The following is a 20101-nucleotide window of genomic DNA, read 5'->3' as shown; positions in this document are numbered from 1 at the left end:
AGTTGCATGACGCCCCCCTCCCCTTCAAGTTGCAGAAACCTCCCCTTCAAGTTGAAGGACGCCTCCCTCCCTCCTTCCACTCCCCTCAGAGTTCCATGCCCCCCCCCCCCCTCTCCTTCGAGTTCAAAACCTCCCTGTGTGCCAGCAGCCCCTCGCCTTCCTGTGTGCCGGCTCTAATTTAAAACTTGTTACCTCGGGATCCGGCATTAGTATTGAAGGCAAGTGGCGTTACAGACTGCCTTCCCATTTGTCAGAGCTCTGCCTCTGGTCCTGCCCTTCCAGAAACAGGAAATGAGGTCGGGACCAGAGGCAGAGCTCTGACAGATGGGAAGGCAGTCTGTAACGCCGCTCGCCTTCAATGCTGACGCTGTACCCCGAGGTAACAATTTTTAAATGAGAGCCGGCACGCAGGAAGGCGAAGGGCTGCCGGAGGACAGGTCCTGCTTGCAGTTTGAGGGAGAGAGGCGGAGGGGGGGCATTGAACTCAGAGGAGGGGGGGACGTGGAACTCTGAGGGGAGTGGAGAGAGGGAAGGGGGGGTCCTGCAACTTGAAGGGGAGGGGGGGGGGCGTCCTGCAGCTTGAATGGGAGGGGGCTGTGGAACTCGAAGGGCAGGGGAGGGGGGTCCTGCAACTCGAAGGGGACGTGGTCCTGGAACTTGGAGGAGACGGAGGGAGGGGGGCTGGAACTTCGACAGAGAGGGATAGAGGGAGGGAGGGAGGGGCCATGGAACTCGGACGACAGACAGTGAAAGAGGGAGGTAGGGAGGGGGGTCGTTGAACCCTGCTAGCGCCCGTTTTCATTCCTCTATGAAACGGGCCTCTTTTACTAGTATTTCAATTTATAACAGGATTATTTTTTCTAGCTGAGCTTTTAGGCTAAACGTATCTGTGCGTGAAGCCTGGTGCGCTACTACTGGGGCTCTCATTTTTCCCTATGTTCAGCATATCACTTCTCTGTGTCCCCTATCTTCGATGTCCAGCATCCTCCCCTGTGACCATCTCCCCACACTGTCCCTATCCAATCCCCCTGTATCCAGCCATCACTCCTGTGTCCTTATCCCCCCGTCTAGCATCATCCCTCTGTTTCCATATACCCTCTCCCATGTCTGGCATTGCCCCATCTATGTCCACTCTGTATACCATCCGCAACAGCATCTCATCCTCCCCTCCATCACTGTTTCTGTTTCCTTCAGCTCCAACCCTCCCTCCAGCAATGCCTCTGTTCCCTTCAGATCCAGCCCTCCCTCCAATGCTACCTCTGTCTCTTTTAGCTCCGGCTCTCCCTCCCTTTATTCAGAACTGCCCCTCACTTAGTTCCAGCCCTCCCTCCTTCTAGCTCTGCCTTTGCCTCTTCAGCTCCATCCCTCCCTCCCCTTAGTTCCAGTTCTCTCTCCAGCACTGCCCCCTTTCCCCGCATTGGTCCAGTACTGCTCCCTTCCCCCACATTGGTCCAGTACTGCCCCCTTCCCCCACATTGGTCCAGTACTGCCCCCCTCCAGCATGGGTTCAAAACTGCCCCCCTCCAGCATGGGTTCAAAACTGCCCCCTTCTCTAGTGCGGGTCCAGCTCTACTCCTCTTCTCCAGTGTGGGTCCAGCACTACCCCCCTCATCCAGTGTGGGTCCAGCACTACCCCTTCTTATCCAGAGTGGGTCCAGCACTACCCCCCCTTATCCAGCTGGACCATTCGATGCAATTTGAGTCTGGGACTTCTATTCCAAATTCCTAAGCCATGTAATATGCTGATGACAGATGCATCACTCCTGGGATGGGGAGGTCGTGTAGATGGGCTTCACACTCAAGGTGCTTGGTCTGCTCAGGAAACAGATCTTCAAATGAATCTTATGGAGCGTCAGGATATTTGGAACTTTCTAAATGCTTTCAGAAATTGGCTTTCCAACCAAGTTGTACTCATTCAAACAAACAATCTGGTTGCAGTGTATACACCACACAGCACAGTAAATAGATTCACATCGCAGTATGAGGTTGTTCCCTTGACAAAGCCTGCGACGGCGAAATGGGACCCCGTCGGGCGCACAAGAGTGAAACCAAATTGCAACTGAACTGGCGGCACTAAAGATAAGTGTTCGTTTGATATGGTTTTTTGTTGATTAAAGTTTTCATGGCGGTTTTTTAGCCAATGAAGATTTTACCCCGGTTTAACAGACGAGATTATGTTCTGAAGCGGGAATACAGAGGCTTTTTCCTCCATTTATACCACACTAATAGCAACTGTTGAATGTTTTTGGCCACTTCAATTGGTTAAATAAGATTTGTTTCAAATAACAGTGGCAGCATCCGATTCGTGTATATAAGTTGCAGTGTATACACCAACAAGCAGGGGATACCGGATCACACCCTCTGTGGGAGGAGGCCATTTGGATGTGGTGCTGGGTTGTCCAGCATGGTATGCTCCTTCACGCCACTTATCTAGCGTGCAGTGCCAATAGTCTGGCCGACAAGACTGAGTACGGTCATGGAACCGCACAAGTGGTCTTGAAACATGGGTGTTGCCCGCAAGATCTTCCAAGTGTTGGGTACCACGTCACTGGATCTCTTTGCCACTCACCTCAATCACAGAGTCCCTCAGTCCTGTTCCAAGTTTCAGGCCCACGGCAGACTAGCATCTGATGCCTTCCTCCTGCATTCTGTATGCATTTCCTCCCGTAACCCTTGTGGGGAAGACTTTGCTGAAACTCACATAAGTTCGTGGGACCATGATTCTTTTCGCTTCTTACTGGCCCCTGCAGATCTGATTCCCTCTTCTTCTGGAATTGTTCCCCAAAGAACCGTGGAGATTGGAGTGTTTTCCGACCTTCATCATGTTGGCTCTGACTGTGAAAGCTATTTTAATTAGTCTCTTTGTGTGCATGGTTTCTTTGCTATTCATTTTGTAGTTCTTTTAAAAGTTTTTTGTTTATTTGTAAACTGCTGCGACCTGTTTGCCAGTTTTGGAGGTATATCAAGTCTTGAATAAATAAATCATGCAGAGAACGAGGGGGTCTCTTCTACATCCCAGTCTCCATTCTCTGGCCTTCATGGTCTGGATGTTGACAGCCTAGAATTTGATTCCTTGGGTCTTCCAGAGGGTGTATCCCGAGTCTTGCAGGCTTTCAGGAAAGATTCCACTAAGTAGTGTTACTCTTTCAAATGGCAGAGGTTTGTCATTTGGTGTGAAGGCAAGTCCCTACATCCCATTTCCTGCCCTACACAGACCGTGCTTGAATAATTTCTACACATTTCCAAGTCTGTCCTTAAGACGAACTCCGTTAGGTTTCACCTCAGTGCAATTAGTGCTTATCAACATGTAGAAGGAAACCTATCCTGTACAGCCTCTAGTTGTTCACTTCATGAGAGGTTTACTTTTGTCAAAGCCCCTGACAATCCTCCGCCCGTGTCATGGGATCTCGACGTCGTCATCCAGCTGATGAAAGCTCCATTTTGAGCCACTGGGTTCTTGTCGTCTGACATACTTGATCTGGAAGGTCCTTTTCTTGGTGGATGTTACTTCAGCTTGCAGGGTCAGTGAGCTTCAGGCCTTATTTATTTATTTTTATTTTTATTTATTTATTTAAATGTTCTTGTATCCCACTGTTATCCAAAAACAAGTTTTGGTTCGAATTGGCTTACAGATTACATTCTGGTTAACAGTTACAGTATTGGTTTACAGTTCTGTTGAGACTACTTGTGATGGCTTACAGTTGACAGGGACTTATAAGGATTGTTTATGATTAGTAATCGAAATGAACATCTAAGTTATTTGATTGTAGATTTTTTTTTTAAAGAGGTATGTTTTTAGTTCTTTTCTAAATTGCAGATAGTTTGTGATGCTTCTTGTGATTTTTGGTATTGAGTTCCACCATTTGGAACCCAGATAGTTAAATCTGGCTGTGCAGATAGCTTTTGTAGGTTATGTTTCTATAGTTGGGTAGGTGGAGAAATAGGTAGCTTCTGGTTTCTGGGCTTGCATTTCTTGGGTATAGTTCTACCAGTTCTAACATGTATTCAAGGGACAAACTGAATGGTATTTTGTATATGATTGTGCTTTCTTTGAAGATCAGTCTCGCCTTGATTGGCAGCCAGTGTGCAGTGTTTCGAGTAGTGGGGTGGCTGTTTCATATTTCAACTTCTTGAAAATTAACCTTGCCGCCGTGTTTTGGACGGTTGCAGCGATTTCAGTGCACTTTCCTTGCAGCCAACTTATAATGCATTGCAGTAATCCAGTTGTGAAAGTATTGTCAATTGTACTGTTATCCAAAATGATTGTCTAGGAAAATAGTCTCTGATTCTTCTCAGTTTTCATAGTGTTCTGTAGCATTTTGTTGTTACAGCTGATATTTGACTATCTAGAGTTAGGTGTTTGTCCATAATGATTCCCAGTATTTTTAATTGTGTTTCAATTTGATATGTTTGATGGTTGAGTGTGAAATATTGGTGGGTTTTGAGGTTATGCGGGCTTGACAGTACCAGGAGCTTGGTTTTGTCTCTGTTTAATTTGAGTTTGAAAGTTTCTGCCCAGTTTTCCATAAGATCCATACCTGTGATATTGATTATTTCTGTGATATAGTTGTTGAAAGGTATGTAAATTACTCCTACTATAAATCACTTCTGCAGCGCTTTACAATTGAACATGAAGAAGACAGTCCCTGCTCAAAAGAGCTTGCAATCTAAATCAGGACAAACAGACAGGACCAAAAAGGAGAAGGGAAGGACAGACAGACAGAAGGACACATAAGGATAAGATAAAAGTTACAAGTCAGGAGTCGAAAGCAGCATCAAACAGGTAGGCCTTTTGCCCGAATTTGAAGGCAGCCAGGGATGGAGCTAGACGTAATGGCTCAGGAAGCCTATTCCAGGCATAAGGTACGGCGAGATAGAAGGAGCGGAGTCAGCGATGGAGGAGAAGGGTGCAATTAGGAGAGGTTTGCCTAGTGGAGTTCTAGGGAAGGAGTGTAGGGAGAGGTGAGGGGCTGCAGAGTGAATGCACTTATAGGTCAACAAGAGGAGCTTGATTTGTATACGGAAACGGATAGGGAGCCAGTGAAGTGATTTCAGGAGAGGGCTGATATGGGCATTACGACTTTGGCGAAATATCATCAGCATAGATGAATGGGTTAAATCCCACGATCTCCAGTTTTTTTTCATAGGGGGGCCATCACTACATTGAAGAGTTTCGGTGATATTTGAGAGCCTTATACCCCGCACTCAGAAATACAGGATGTTGATAGCTGGTTGGACATTTTTACAATGTAGTAGTGGATGCATTTTATACTAGATTTTATCACAACACGGTAGTCCTCCGCACACACCATAATTTCCTGCGTATGGTTGTGTCAGAATTCCATTTTAACCAGTCGATTGTCTTGCCAAATTTTGTTTTACCCAACCTCATGCCCATCTTGGTGAGAGCACCTTGTACACCTTGGACTGTAAGTTAGCATTTGCCATTTACTTGGAGCAGACTATTCCCCACATACAATCCATCCAACTTTTTGTTTGTTTTGATCCCAACAGGATAGGGGTCGCAATCGGGAAAAGCACCATTTCCAGTTGGCTGGTAGACTGAATTACTTTTGCTTATGCTCAGGTTGGGCTAATCCTGGAGGGTCATTTCAAGGCTCCATTTTGTTTTCAACCATTCTTGGTTTGTCTTTCACTATCCTGTGTCCTTTTCCGGGCATCTCACTGCCAGTAGTGCACAGAAATTTGTCCATGGGGGATGGCTTGAGTAGTGTATTTTGTGACATTGGTAGCCCACCTGAGATCAGCCTCCATTGAAAAGATTTGCAGGGCTGTAACATAGACTTTGCTCCATTCATTCACATCACATTGTTTAGATTTGCAGGGCTGTAACATAGACTTTGCTCCATTCATTCACATCACATTGTTTAGAACAGGACTCTAGATGTGAAAGTAGGTTTGGCCAGACAGTCTTCCAAAATCTATTTGGAGTTCAGAATCCAATTCCATCCTCGCTAGGGCTATTACTCTGTTTCAGGCTGGCTTTCTCATCAAAAAAAGAGATATGAAACTTAGTTTGATGCTTGTTGCCACCAAAAGGTTTTGATGTTTGCTCATTGCAGAACATCTGGTATCGTTCTTTTTCTTTTCTGTTGAAGGCATCCTGTAGCTAGTGAGTCCCATGTGTAAAGATTCAACTAGCTTGCTTGTCCTTGGAAAAAATAGTTATTTAATTTTCTCACTTCTCCAATGAGTTGTATTCTAAAACGTTTCTAATGAGTGGGTCCCACATGACAGTAGCAGGGAGTGAAAAGACGCACATGCACATTGATACTTTCTCAAAAGTTCTTGAAAAAGAGCTGGAGAAAAGTTCCCGCTCACACTTTTGGATGATATCATGTGTGTGGTTTCCTATCCTGCTGTCCTTGGAGAACACTTAAAACAAGTAAATAACTGTATTTTCTCACCGCTGATTAGTCTACTGCAAATTCATCCCATAGTGAAGTGAAGGCTTTCCTTGATTGAACTGATATAACTTGGATAAAAATTACAATCCTATATAATAATTCTCACCACCAACATTCTGAAGTAGCTGCCTGTGTCCGTGGCTCCTGGAGTTGCTGAGCTAGGCTCCGTAGCCAGGCGGACGTCACTCACAGCTGATTCCCAGGCAGGGGGAGGAGTAGGGAAACACGCGGAGCAACTTGCTCCGCGTGTTTCCCTACTCCTCCCCCTGCCTGGGAATCAGCTGTGCCGCTCAAACATGCCCTCGGCGCATCACCCAAGCCCTCCCCTGCGGCACATCAAACACCCCCTCCCCCCCCCCCCCCCCAAGCACATCAACCCCCTCGCCACCCGCAGCTGCCACTGTTAACACTGTCCGGCCGCTGCTGCTTCTCCTGTTGAGCAGCAGCGGCCGCTACAAAAAGAAAAAAAAGCAATAAATGTTTTTAAACATCAAGCGCGGCACCGCAGACAGCCGGCACAGCAGACAGCCATCAGGCATTGGCTGTCGGCTCTGCAGCTGCTCCTCCTCTCGCCTCCACGTCACTGCCCCGGAGGAGCGCAGCGACGTGAGAGGCGAGAGGAGGAGCGGCTGCAGAGCCGACAGCCAATGCCTGATGGCTGTCTGCGGTGCCACACTTGATGTTTAAAAACATTTATTGCTTTTTTTCTTTTTGTAGTGGCTGCTGCTGCTCAACAGGAGAAGCAGCAGCAGCCGGACAGCGTTACCAGTGGCAGCTGCGGGTGGCGAGGGGGTTTGATGCGCCGGGGGGGAGGGGAGGGTCGCTGGACATGGGTGGCTGGAGGTGGGCAGGGGGAGAGGAGGGTCGCTGGACATGGATGGCTGGAGGGGGGGCAGGGGAGAGGGAGGTGGGGAGGGGGTCCTGAGACCAGAAAGGGGGGGTGGGGGACCTGCGAGAGAGGGGGGGCACACACTCACTGTCTCTCACATACACTCTCTCTGACACTCTCTCTGTCTATCACACTCTATCTCTCTGTCACACACACACAGTCTCACACACACAGACACTCTGTCTCTCACACACTCTCTCACACAAACACACACACACTCTGTCTCTCTCTCATTCTGTCTCTGACACACACACTCCATCTCTCATACACACTCTCTCTCAAACATACACACTCCGAGCAAAACCTTGCTAGCGCCCGTTTCATTTCTGTCAGAAACGGGCCTTTTTTACTAGTTCCAAATAAAACTGGTAGTTTAACTTTTTGCAATTGTTGCTGAAAAATCTGGATTATGCATATTTATTTTGTCCTGCCCACTAAAGAGAGAAAAAGGAAAGAATCCTTTACAGTGCTGTATTCTGAAATCTGTACCATTTTGCTTCTGTTTTATGATCTTAATCTTCTAGATGTTAAATGAAAATCAGAAGCAGTTAGCTGATCCTGAAGCCTCTTTAAGTCAAGTTTTTGAGGAGCTGGAGAAAGCAAAAGTAATGGTCCTTTCACTGCAAGAGAGACTCGAGGAAGCCGATCAAACAAATTATGTGAGTACCACCTATATTTTACGTACAAAGAATTTTTTCCATACTAAATAAATATATATAGATATCTATATTAATAAATCCCACCTTGAACGTACTGAAGCTCACTCCAAGGCAGAGAAGCTCACTCCAAGGCAGAGAAGCACAAAAATCCTGTAGTCTTCATAGGCTAGGACCAGTCACCCTCACTCATAGACCCGCCCTCAGCCACACCCCATCTGTACATAAAACGCTACCTCAACATTCTGAAGACAACCTGCTGAAGCCATCTGCAAAATCCCTAAACAGTTCGTAAGTTCATGGTGGTGAAGCCATCCAACTCACCATGTCTCTCTGCCCCGCCCTCGAGGGCGGAACACAGAGAGTAAAGGGATCCATAAAGGCACTCCTACCAACTTGCAACCCCCTCCAACAAACAACGACCCAGGCAGGGGGAGTGTTTCCGTACTCCTCCCCCTGCCTAGGCATCGCTACAGACTGCTGGCAAACTCACCAACCACACGACCACAAAAGTCACCCGCAACCCCCCCCCCCCCCCCCACACACACACAAACACATACACACACACAGAAACACACACAGAAACACACACATACGCACACACACAAACACATACACACACACAAACGCACACACACACAAACATACATACAAACACAAACGCACACACAAACGCACACACACACATAAACACACACACAAACGCAAACGCACACACAAACGCACACACACACATAAACACACACACAAACGCAAACACACACACAAACGCACACACACACACACATAAACACACACACAAACGCAAACACACACACACAAACGCACACACACACATAAACACACACACAAACGCAAACACACACACACACACACACACACATAAACACACACACAAACGCAAACACACACACACAAACGCACACACACACATAAACACACACAAACGCAAACACACACACACATAAACACACACACACGCAAACACACACACATAAACGCAAACACACGCACACACATACACACACAAACGCACACACCCAAACACAAACGCAAACACACACACACACAAATGCACACACCCAAACACAAACGCAAACACACACACACACAAACGCAAACACACACACAAACGCAAACGCAAACACACAAACACACACACACACACACACAAACGCAAACACACAAACGCACACACACACATAAAAACACACACAAACGCAAACACACAAACGCGAACACACACACACGCAAACACACACACACACACATAAAAACACACACAAACGCAAACACACACACAAACGCAAACACACACACAAACGCAAACACACACACATAAAAATACACACAAACGCAAACACACAAACGCAAACACACACACGCAAACACACACACAAACACACACACGCAAATGCAAACGCACACACACGCAAACACACGCACGCAAACAGACGCAAACACACACGCACGCAAACAGACACAAACACACACGCACAAATGCAAACACACGCAAACACACACACACAAATGCAAACACACGCAAACACACACACACAAACGCAAACACACACACGCAAACACACACACGCAAACGCAAACACACACAAACGCAAACACACACACACGCAAACACACACACACAAAAACACACACAAACGCAAACACACACACAAACGCAAACACACACACATAAACGCAAACACACACCCAAACACACATAAACGCAAACACACACCCAAACACACACAAACGCACACACATACACACACAAACGCACACACGCAAACGCAAACACACACACACACACACGCAAACACACACACACACATAAACACACACACAAACACACACACGCAAACGCAAATGCAAACACATGCAAACGCACGCACACGCAAACACACACGCACGCAAACAGACACAAACACACACACACACAAACGCAAACACACACGCAAACACACACACAAACACACACACACGCAAACACACACACACAAACGCAAACACACACAAACACACACACGCAAACACACACAAACACACACACAAACACACACACACAAAAACACACACAAACGCAAACACACACACAAACGCAAACAAACACACATAAACACACACAAACACAAAAACACACACAAACGCAAACACACACACAAACGCAAACACACACACATAAACACACACAAACACAAAAACACACACAAACGCAAACACACACACAAACGCAAACACACACACATAAACACGCAAACACAAAAACACACACAAACGCAAACACACACACATAAACACACACAAACGCAAACACACACACATAAACACACACAAACGCAAACACACACACATAAACACACATAAACACACACACATAAACACACCCAAACACACACACACAAACGCAAACACACACACACACACAAACGCAAACACGCAAACACACACAAACGCAAACACGCAAACACACACACACAAACGTAAACACAAACACACACACGCAAACATACACACGCAAACACACAAACGCAAACACGCAAACGCACACACACGCAAACGCACACACAAACGCACACGCAAACACACAAACGCAAACACACACGCAAACGCAAACACACACGCAAACGCAAACACACACACACACATACGCAAACGCAAACACACACACACGCAAACACCCAAACACACACACACGCAAACACCCACACACACACACACACACACACACGCAAACACAAACACACAAATGCAAACACACTCACAAACGCAAACACACACACACACAAACGCAAACACGCAAATGCAAACGCAAACACGCAAACGCAAACGCAAAAATTCAAACACACAAACGCAAACACACACAAACGCAAACACACGCAAACGCAAACACACACACAAATGCAAACACACACACACACTCACAAACGCAAACACACACACAAATGCAAATACGCAAGCGCAAACACGCAAACGCAAACACGCAAACGCAAACACGCAAGCGCAAACACGCAAACACACAAACACACACACAAACGCAAACACACGCAAACACACACACACACAAACAGCCTCGACGGTGCACCTCTAAGTGCCCCCCCCCGCCGCATCGCCACAACAACCCGTGCAACGGGGCATCAGAAAGCCCCTACCCCCCTTCCCTCCTCGCCGCATCACCCAACCCCTCCCCCGCCGCTTCACCAAGCCCCTCCCCCCCACATCAACCGCCTCGCCACCCACGACCGCTAATGCAAACTAACACACACGCAAACACACACACACGCAAACACGCAAACGCACACACATAAACACACACACAAACGCACACGCAAACACACAAATGCAAACACAAACGCACACACGCAAACACACACACACACACATACGCACACACACACACACACACAAACGCAAACACACACAAACGCAAACACCCAAACACACACACACGCAAACACACACACACAAACGCAAACACACACACACATGCAAACACACACTCACAAACGCAAACACACACACTCACAAACGCAAACACACACACACACACACACATGCAAACACACAAACGCAAACGCAAACACGCAAACACAAACGCAAACACACAAACGCAAATGCAAAAACGCAAATGCAAACACACAAACGCAAATGCAAACACACAAACGCAAACACACGCAAACGCAAACACGCAAACGCAAACACGCAAACGCAAACACGCAAACGCAAACACACACGCAAACACACAAACGCAAACACACACACACAAACACACGCAAACACACAAACGCAAACAGACACGCAAACACACACACAAACGCAAACACACAAACGCAAACACACACACACACAAACACAAACGCAAACACACGCAAACACGCAAACGCAAACACTCACAAACGCAAACACACACACACTCACAAACGCAAACACACACACACGCAAACACACACACTCACAAACGCAAACACACACACAAATGCAAACACACAAATGCAAACGCAAACACACAAACGCAAACACACAAACGCAAACACGCAAACGCAAACACACACACGCAAACACGCGCAAACACGCAAACGCAAACGCAAACACACAAACACGCACACACACAAACGCAAACACACGCAAACACATGCAAACGCAAACACACACACACACGCATACACACGCAAACGCAAACACACGCAAACACACACACACACAAACACACACACACACAAACAGCCTCGACGGTGCACCTCTAAGTGCCCCCCCCCCCGCCGCATCGCCACAACAACCCGTGCAACGGGGCATCAGAAAGCCCCTTCCCTCCTCGCCGCATCACCCAACCCCTCCCCCGCCGCTTTACCAAGCCCCTCCCCCCCACATCGACCGCCTCGCCACCCACGACCGCTAATAGAAACTCTGTCTGGCGGCTGCTGCTGCTTCTATTCAGCAGCAGCAGCCCATACATAAAGAAAACAAACAAACAAAAAAACAACCTCCTAAAACGCACCTCCGTGGAGAACCATCTCACATTGGCTGACGTCTCTGCAGCCGCTCCTCCTCTCCCCTCCCCTCAACGTCAGTGCCCCTGCCGGAAGACCCCGGAGAAACGCCGAGACATCAGAGGGGAGAGGAGGAGCGCATGCTGAGACTTCAGCCAATGTGAGATGCTTCTCAACGGAGGTGCGTTTTTGGAGGTTTTTTTTGTTTTGTTTTCTTTATGTACGGGCTGCTGCTGCTGAATAGCAGAAGCAGCAGCCGCCGGACACAGTTTGTATTAGCGGTTGCGGGTGGCGAGGGGGTTGATGAGGGGGGGGAGGGGCTTGGTGATGTGCCATGGTGGGGAGGGGGGTCGGTTGATGCGCGAAGGGGGGGACAAGGAGCTTTCTTTGGGTGCTGCGCTAGCTGGGGGGGGGAAGGGTGGGTCTCGCTGGACATGGGTGGCTGGAAGGAAGCAGGGGGAAGGGAGGGTCGCTGCACATGGGTGGCTGCAGGGGGGGCAGGGAATAGGGAGATAGGGATGGGGCTCCACACACCACATGGGTGCCTGCAAGGGGGACAGGGGATACAGGACGGACACTGCAGGGCGGGCAGGGGGACAGAAGGGTTGGTGGTCATCAGGGGGGACAGGTGGATCGATGGACATGGCTGGCCACAGGGGAGGAACAGGGAAAAAGGAAAGGAGTGTCCTCAGACATGGGTGGCTGCACAGGAGAGGAGGGTCGCTGGACATGGGTAGCTGCAGGGGGGGCAGGGGGACAGAAGGGTCGCTGGACATGGCTGGCTGTAGGGGGGACAGGGGAGAGAGGAGGGACGCTGCACATGCGTGCCTGCAGGGGGACAGGAGGGATGCTGAGGGGGGGCTTGAGACCACATGGGTGGCTGCAAGGGGAGCAGGGGAGACAGGAAGGACGCAGCAGGGGGAGAGGAGGGTTGATGGGCATGGGTGGCTGCAGGGGGATGCTGGACATGGGTGGCTGCAGGGGGAACACGGGGAGAGGAGGGTCGCTGCACATGCCTGGCTGCAAGGGGGCAGGGAGAGGGTGAGGGGGTTCCTCACACCACATACGCAGTCACTCATTCTCTGTCTGCCACATACACTCTCACACACTCACTGTCTTTGTCCCTCTCTCTCACACAGTGTCACACAGAAACACAAACACTGTCTCTCACACACTCTCTCTCTCGCACAAACACATACACTCTGTCTCTCTCTCTCTCTCTCTCTCTCTCTCTCTCACATTCTCTGTCTGACACACACGCTCCATCTCTCACACATGCTCTTTCTGAAACATACACTCCAAGGAAAACCTTGCTAGCGCCCGTTTCATTTCTAACAGAAACGGGCCTTTTTTACTAGTATAGATATATAGTGTGTGTATGTATATATGTTTGTGTGTGTGTGTGTATAGATATATATAGATAGATAATCTAACAGTAAAATTCTGAAGAAAGTAGGACAATATGCATGATCCTTATGTTGCTGCAACAGATGCCAGTACAGAGCTGAAGTTCCTACAAACCTACTGTAAAGGTCCATGGAAGCTTTCTTAAATACAAGTATGTCTATATGAATGTACAACGGAGGAATATTTGTCTCAATCTTGTGTGTGCTAGTATAAAGGAGGCTAAGATAAAAGTGTTAATGCACTGGCACTACTCTCCAGTTAAACTATATAAAATGGATAATACAGTGTCTGATTTATGTTGGAGGGGATGTGGAGAAGTGGGTGCTGTGTTCTATCTCTGGTGGAACTGCGTGTTAGCTCATTCTTTTTGGGATAAAGTGGGCCAGGAGATGGCTTTTACATTTGGTCAAGGGGTTGAGCTGACTCCTGTATTGTTTGTTGGTGGGGTGGGGAGATCTTCTACTTCTTCTTTGGGTAAACAGCTCTAAATAATGTTTATCAGTTCATAGAGCTTTGGCTTAGCATTAGAAGCTCCCCGGAGGCCCCATCAATTGAACTTTGGAAGACTTATATAAGGAATGTGGTACGTATGGAACATCTCACTGAAGCACGTTTGCACAAGGATCCTCAGAAATGACCCAGTTGGGATCAGCTGGATGCCTATCTTAAAACAGATATGACTTCATTTATGTATACCTGTTTGTTAAAGGTTGCTGTTTTGTTGGGGGGGGGGGAGGGGAGAAGGTGCAGGTAGAGGGTAGGGAATATATATGTCTATATATTGTGAGGAAGACTAGGGGACACTTGAGGAAGTTACATGGAAATACTTGTAAAACAAATTGAAGGAAATATTTTTTCACTCAATGAATAATTAATCTCTGGAACTCTTTGCCTGAGGATGTGGTAACAGCGGTTAGCGTATCTGTTTAAAAGGTTTGGACAAATTCCTGGAGGAAAAGTCCATAGTCTGATATTGAGACAGAAATGGGAAACAACTTCTTGCCCTGGGATTTGTAGTATGGAGTTTTGCCTCAATTTGGGTTTCTGCCTCAATTTGGGTTTCTGCCAGGTACTTGTGACCTGGCTTGGCCACTATTTGGAAAACAGGATACTGGGCTAGATGGACCATTGGTCTGACCCTTATGGCCGCTCTTATGTTATGTTCTTTCTCATGCGCTCTGTGGAATGCCCACTCTGTCTGCATCAAACTTTCTTACATCCATTACCTCTTCTCCAACTCTCCCTTCACTTTCTCCCCAGACTCTGGCTGAGTACTTTCATGTATTTATTTATCTATTTGTTTATTAGGATTTATTTACCACCTTTTTGAAGGAATTCACTCAAGGCGGTGTACAATAAGAATAAATCAAACATGAGCAATAGACAATTACAGCAGTAAAAATATTCAAATAACAATACAAAGTATGGAATAGTATATTACTTACAATGTCAACACAATACGTACATTTTAATTGACATTGTAGGGTATAAGCAAATATGGAACCTATAGATAGATAAGAGAGTAAGAGGAGTTAGATATAAGGTGACTAATTTAAAGAAAGTTGCACGTGAGGTCAGAGAAATGGTTAACATATAGATAGGTAAGACAGTAAGAAAATAAGGTGACTAAAGAAAGATGCACATGAGGTCAGAGAGATGGTTAAATATTAGCTAGGGTAGGAGTGGATAAACATGTGCAGCCCATGTCACTCCTTATGTGTGAGAGTAACACGATAAGGTTCACAAGACTAAACTTGAATTCTCAACCAAGTCACCTCCACCTCTCCTTCCATTAGTCCATTCTCTCCTTCAGCCCCTGCCTCCTTTTCGTACTTTTCTGAAATCACTGAAGAGTAAACTACACATTTTCTTTCCTCCTTGAAACTGACTACCTGTTCCTCTGATCGTATTCCCACCCATCTACTTAGTACTGTCTCTCCTACTGTCATCCCTTCTATCTGTCATATCCTCAGTCTTTCACTTTCCACTGCGACTGTTCCTGATGCCTTCAAACGTGCAGTAGTCACACCACTGCCCAAAAACCCTTCATTGGACCCTACCTGTCCTTCCAACTATCGCCCAATCTCCCTCTTCCCTTTCCTGTCCAAGATACTTGAACGTGCCACGTTCACTGCTGCTGTTTTGACTTTCTTTCATCTCAGTGACCTGTTCTGGCCAGATCCAAAGGTCTCTGTTCTCATCCTTCCCAATCTATCTGCTGTTTTTGACACTGTTGATCATCGCCTACTCCTTGATACTGTCCTCACTTGGATTTCAGGGCTCTGTTCTTTCTTGGTTTTCTTCTTATCTCTCCCATCGTACTTTTAGTGTATATTCTGGTGCATCCTCTTCCACTTCTTTCCCACTATCAGTTGGTGTACCTCAGGGCTCTGTCTTGGGACCTCTTCTTTTCTCCAAATATAGTTCTTTACTTGGTGCTCTGATCTCATCCCATGGTTTTCATTATACCTTTATGATGATGACTCCCAGATCTACCTCTCCACACCAGAAATTTCAGCAGGAATCCAGGCCAAAGTATTAGCCTGCCTGTCTGACATTGCTGCCTGGATGTCTCACCGCCATCTGAAACTAAATATGACCAAGACTGAGTTTCTTATCTTTCCCCCTAAACCAACTTCTCCTCTTCCCCCATTCTCTATCGCTGTGGATGACACTCTCATCCTCCCTGTCTCATCAACTCGTAACCTTGAGGTCATCTTCGACTAGTCTCTCTTCTTCTTTGCACATATTCAACAGACTGCTAAAACCTGTCGTTTCTTTCTCTATAATATCACCAAGATTCATCCATTCCTTTCTGAGCACACTACCAGAACCCTTATGCACATATCACCTCTCGCTTAGACTATTGCAACTTACTTCTCACAGGTTTCCTACTAAGCCATCTCTCTCCCCTTCAGTCTGTTCAAATTTCTGCTGCACAACTTATATTCTACCAATGTCGCTATGCTCATATTAGCCCTCTGCTCAAGTCACTTCATTGGCTCCCTATCTGTTTCCGCATACAGTTCAAACACTGTCTTACAAGTGCATTCACTCTGCAGCTCCTCAGTACCTCTCCACTCTTATCTCTCCCTACACTCCTCCCTGGGAACTCCATTCAGTGAGTAAATCTCTCTTATCTGCACCCTTCTCCTCCACTGCTAACTCCATATTACATTCCTTTTATCTTGCTGCACCATGTGCCTGAGCCGGTATGTCAAGCTCCATCTCTGGCCGTCTTCAAAGCCCACTTTTTTTGATGCTGCTCCTACCCCTTAATCACTTGTTACAGTACCCGTGTTTTATCATTCCCACCTTAGTAATTCTCTTATCCCTTATTTGTCCTGTTTTTCTGTCCTCATTAGATTGTAAGCTCTGTCGAGCAGGGACTGTCTCTTCATATCCACTGTACATTGCTGTGTACATCTAGTAGTGCTATAGAAATGATTATTAGTAGTGGGGTGGTACCTTCCAAGTCGTGTGGATGGTTTCTTTCTGGCGATCGATCAGAGCCCAGGTAGTACTGCATGCCATGTTCCGTGCAGAAGTGTGTGTATAGGGGCTGTCTTTCTTTTACATGGAATAATGCAGCTCTTATTAAAGTGCTCTTGTTACTAGTCGTGGATCAAAGTGACTCTCCTTTTGCTGAGTGGTGCATACAGTGGGAGTTGTAAGTAAGTATATTCTGTGTCATTTTGCGGTAATCCTCCTGCTGAGCGGTGCACTGAATTAACTAGCTGTCACACTGCAAGCTGAGTTTGTGTCAGTTGTACTTTTATCATGTGATACTGGGTTCCTTGTTGGGATTTTGCGGTAGTGGCACTCTGATCCACGTGCTGTGGAGCTCTCATCTGGGTCGATCAGTGCCTGGGAATGTACTTGCAAGCAGTTACTTAATGTATACATAAATGAAGTCATATCTGTTTAAGATAGGCATCCAGCTGATCCCAACTGGGTCATTTCTGAGGATCCTTGTGCAAATGTGCCTCAGTGAGATGTTCCATAAGTACCACATTCCTTATGTAAGTCTTCCAAAGTTCAATTGATGGGGCCTCCGGGAACCTTCTAATGCTTAGCCAAAACTCTATGAGCTGATAAACATTATTTAGAGCTGTTTCCCCAAAGAAGAAGTAGAAGATCTTCCCACCCCAATTGAAACACACTGAGTAGCACCTGGTGTTGATCACTCTGTGCCACAATTGATAGGGAATTCCTGGTTGGAGGAAGGTGCATGGGCTGACATTGTGTTGGACCATGCTCACTGGGTTTTACAATTTATTATGCAGCATTGACACTTCAGTCCTCATGGGACCAAGATTTGTCTGATGGGTGACATCATCAGTGGAGTCCTGATGTGGAGATACTCCCCAGGTCAGGCTAATATAATAGAATGCAACTCCAAGAGAAGGTGGGTAGGGCAGTCAGCAGCATCCTGCTGTTCTTGGAGAACATGTGCTATGGGTAAGTAACTTTGCTTTCTTCAAGGACAAACAGGATGCAGTATTCAGACTGAGAGAATCTCGAGCTGCCAGGCTGTCTAAAAATAAAAAAACAGGTGAGAGAAATGGCCTACAACAGGTGAGACCTACTGACCAATGTGGAACTTTAACCAGGCTAGAATTATGCAAATGAAATACACACTTTTTACTGGAGCTCCCTCTCCACTTGAGTAGGGCCTTTACTTGTGCTGCCACATAGTATTTGCTAAAGTTACGGAAAACAATACTTCCCTACCGTTATCCTGCTTCTACTCAGAGAAGGTGAAATTACTCACCTTGTAGTAGGTGTTCTCTGAGTACAGCAGGACACGTGTTACTACAGAACCTCCCTCCTCCCCTAGAAATTGTATTCTCTAAACTTTTGAACTTAATTGCTGGTCCAGCGCAATTGAGGCTGGTGGGATGGCATGGTGCATATACCCGGTGTGGCTGCCAAAGACTTCTGGAATATTCAGAATTCTGAGTAGCATCCATGCCTTGTCTCTATTTGATGACGTCACCCAACTGTGATGATGTTTTTTCTGCTGTCCTCTGTCAAAGGGCCAAATAGTACAGGTCTCCTGTAACTATCTAAAAGAGAGTATATCAAACTTTAGATGCAGGAAAGTCAATGTGGAGATCACGTGATGCACGGCTAGAAGGTGGCTGTCGTCGTGCAGAGCTCCCTCCCTGCCTGAGATATAACGGCGATAAAACGCATCGGCGAAATTGGTGATTCACCCGAAATACAGGGGAACTACCGAGCTAATATCTGGGCTAATCGAACGCGACCAAGAAAAGGCGGATGGCAGCGAAGTCGGGGAAGAAGGAGGGAACGAGAAGTCGGATCGTTGAATCCAAGATGGCGGACGTAAGGAGCGGGAGTCCGCCGACGGTGAGCTCCGCGTGGGCTGCAGAGGTATCTTTAATGCTGGAGGCTTCTGTAGACTTAAAACTACAAAGAATCACAGAACAACTACAGGGAATAGACGATAAGTTGGGCGGTATTCAGACGGAGTTTGCCCAGTACAAGCAGCGTTTATCAGATGTGGAAGACTATGTGCAGAGACAGGAAAAATCAGATAAGACCCTGAAACAAAAAGTGGAACACTTAGAGGCCAAATTGGAGGACCTTGAGAACAGGGCACGGAGGAGCAACATCAGAATGATAGGTCTTCCAGAAAATATTAAAGAAACAGACCTGAGATCGGTATTGGAATCCTGGCTCCCTACAGCACTTAACTTAACATTGGTAACAGGCCCGCTGCGTGTGGAGCGCGCCCACAGGCTGGGTCCTCTGAGAAAAGAAGATCAGAGGCCCAGAGTGGTGATATTTAAAGTGCTCAATTTTGCACACAAACAGGAGATATTTCGAGCGCTCAGGAAAGTAGAGCAGCTGAAGTATGAGAACTGTGTGGTGCGTTGTTTTCAGGATTATTCCATGGCGGTGTCTCAACAGAGGAGAGCATATCGAGATGTGTGCCAACTTTTGTTCACGAAAAAAATTCAATTCGCTTTACTTTATCCTGCCCGGCTGAAGGTTTGGTATAGAGGGTCCCAGCAGTTCTTCAACACGGTGGAGGAGGCGTTGAAGTTCGCGCAACAGGCTGTGAGGGCTGAGGGACCGGCATGAATGTTCCAGTCTGGTAGACAAGAACTTTTGAAACTCAAAGGGACTGCATGAATTTGCTGCCTGAAGTTTATTTGGAGCTCGGTGTTCCTAAGAACACACTTGACAAGACCTTGTTATACCATATGC

At 46.9% G+C, this 20101-nt stretch overlaps 1 protein-coding gene across 1 annotated transcript in view; it reads left to right on the top strand.

The window, feature by feature from the left end:
• The window catches only part of LOC115472221 (CDK5 regulatory subunit-associated protein 2-like), a gene marked incomplete in the record, with an annotated part of 793551 nt that overhangs the window by 362931 nt on the left and 410519 nt on the right, over positions 1 to 20101 (top strand). Inside the window, 1 exon segment of the mRNA XM_030206415.1 lies at positions 7842 to 7976. Coding sequence (XP_030062275.1) covers positions 7842 to 7976 — 135 coding nt within the window.

This window comes from Microcaecilia unicolor, chromosome 6 (assembly GCF_901765095.1).
Source record: "Microcaecilia unicolor chromosome 6, aMicUni1.1, whole genome shotgun sequence".
In the NCBI taxonomy this organism is placed as follows: Eukaryota; Metazoa; Chordata; class Amphibia; order Gymnophiona; family Siphonopidae; genus Microcaecilia; species Microcaecilia unicolor.
Note: the sequence above shows the minus strand (reverse complement) of the source record. Positions and strands in the feature narration are given on the sequence as shown.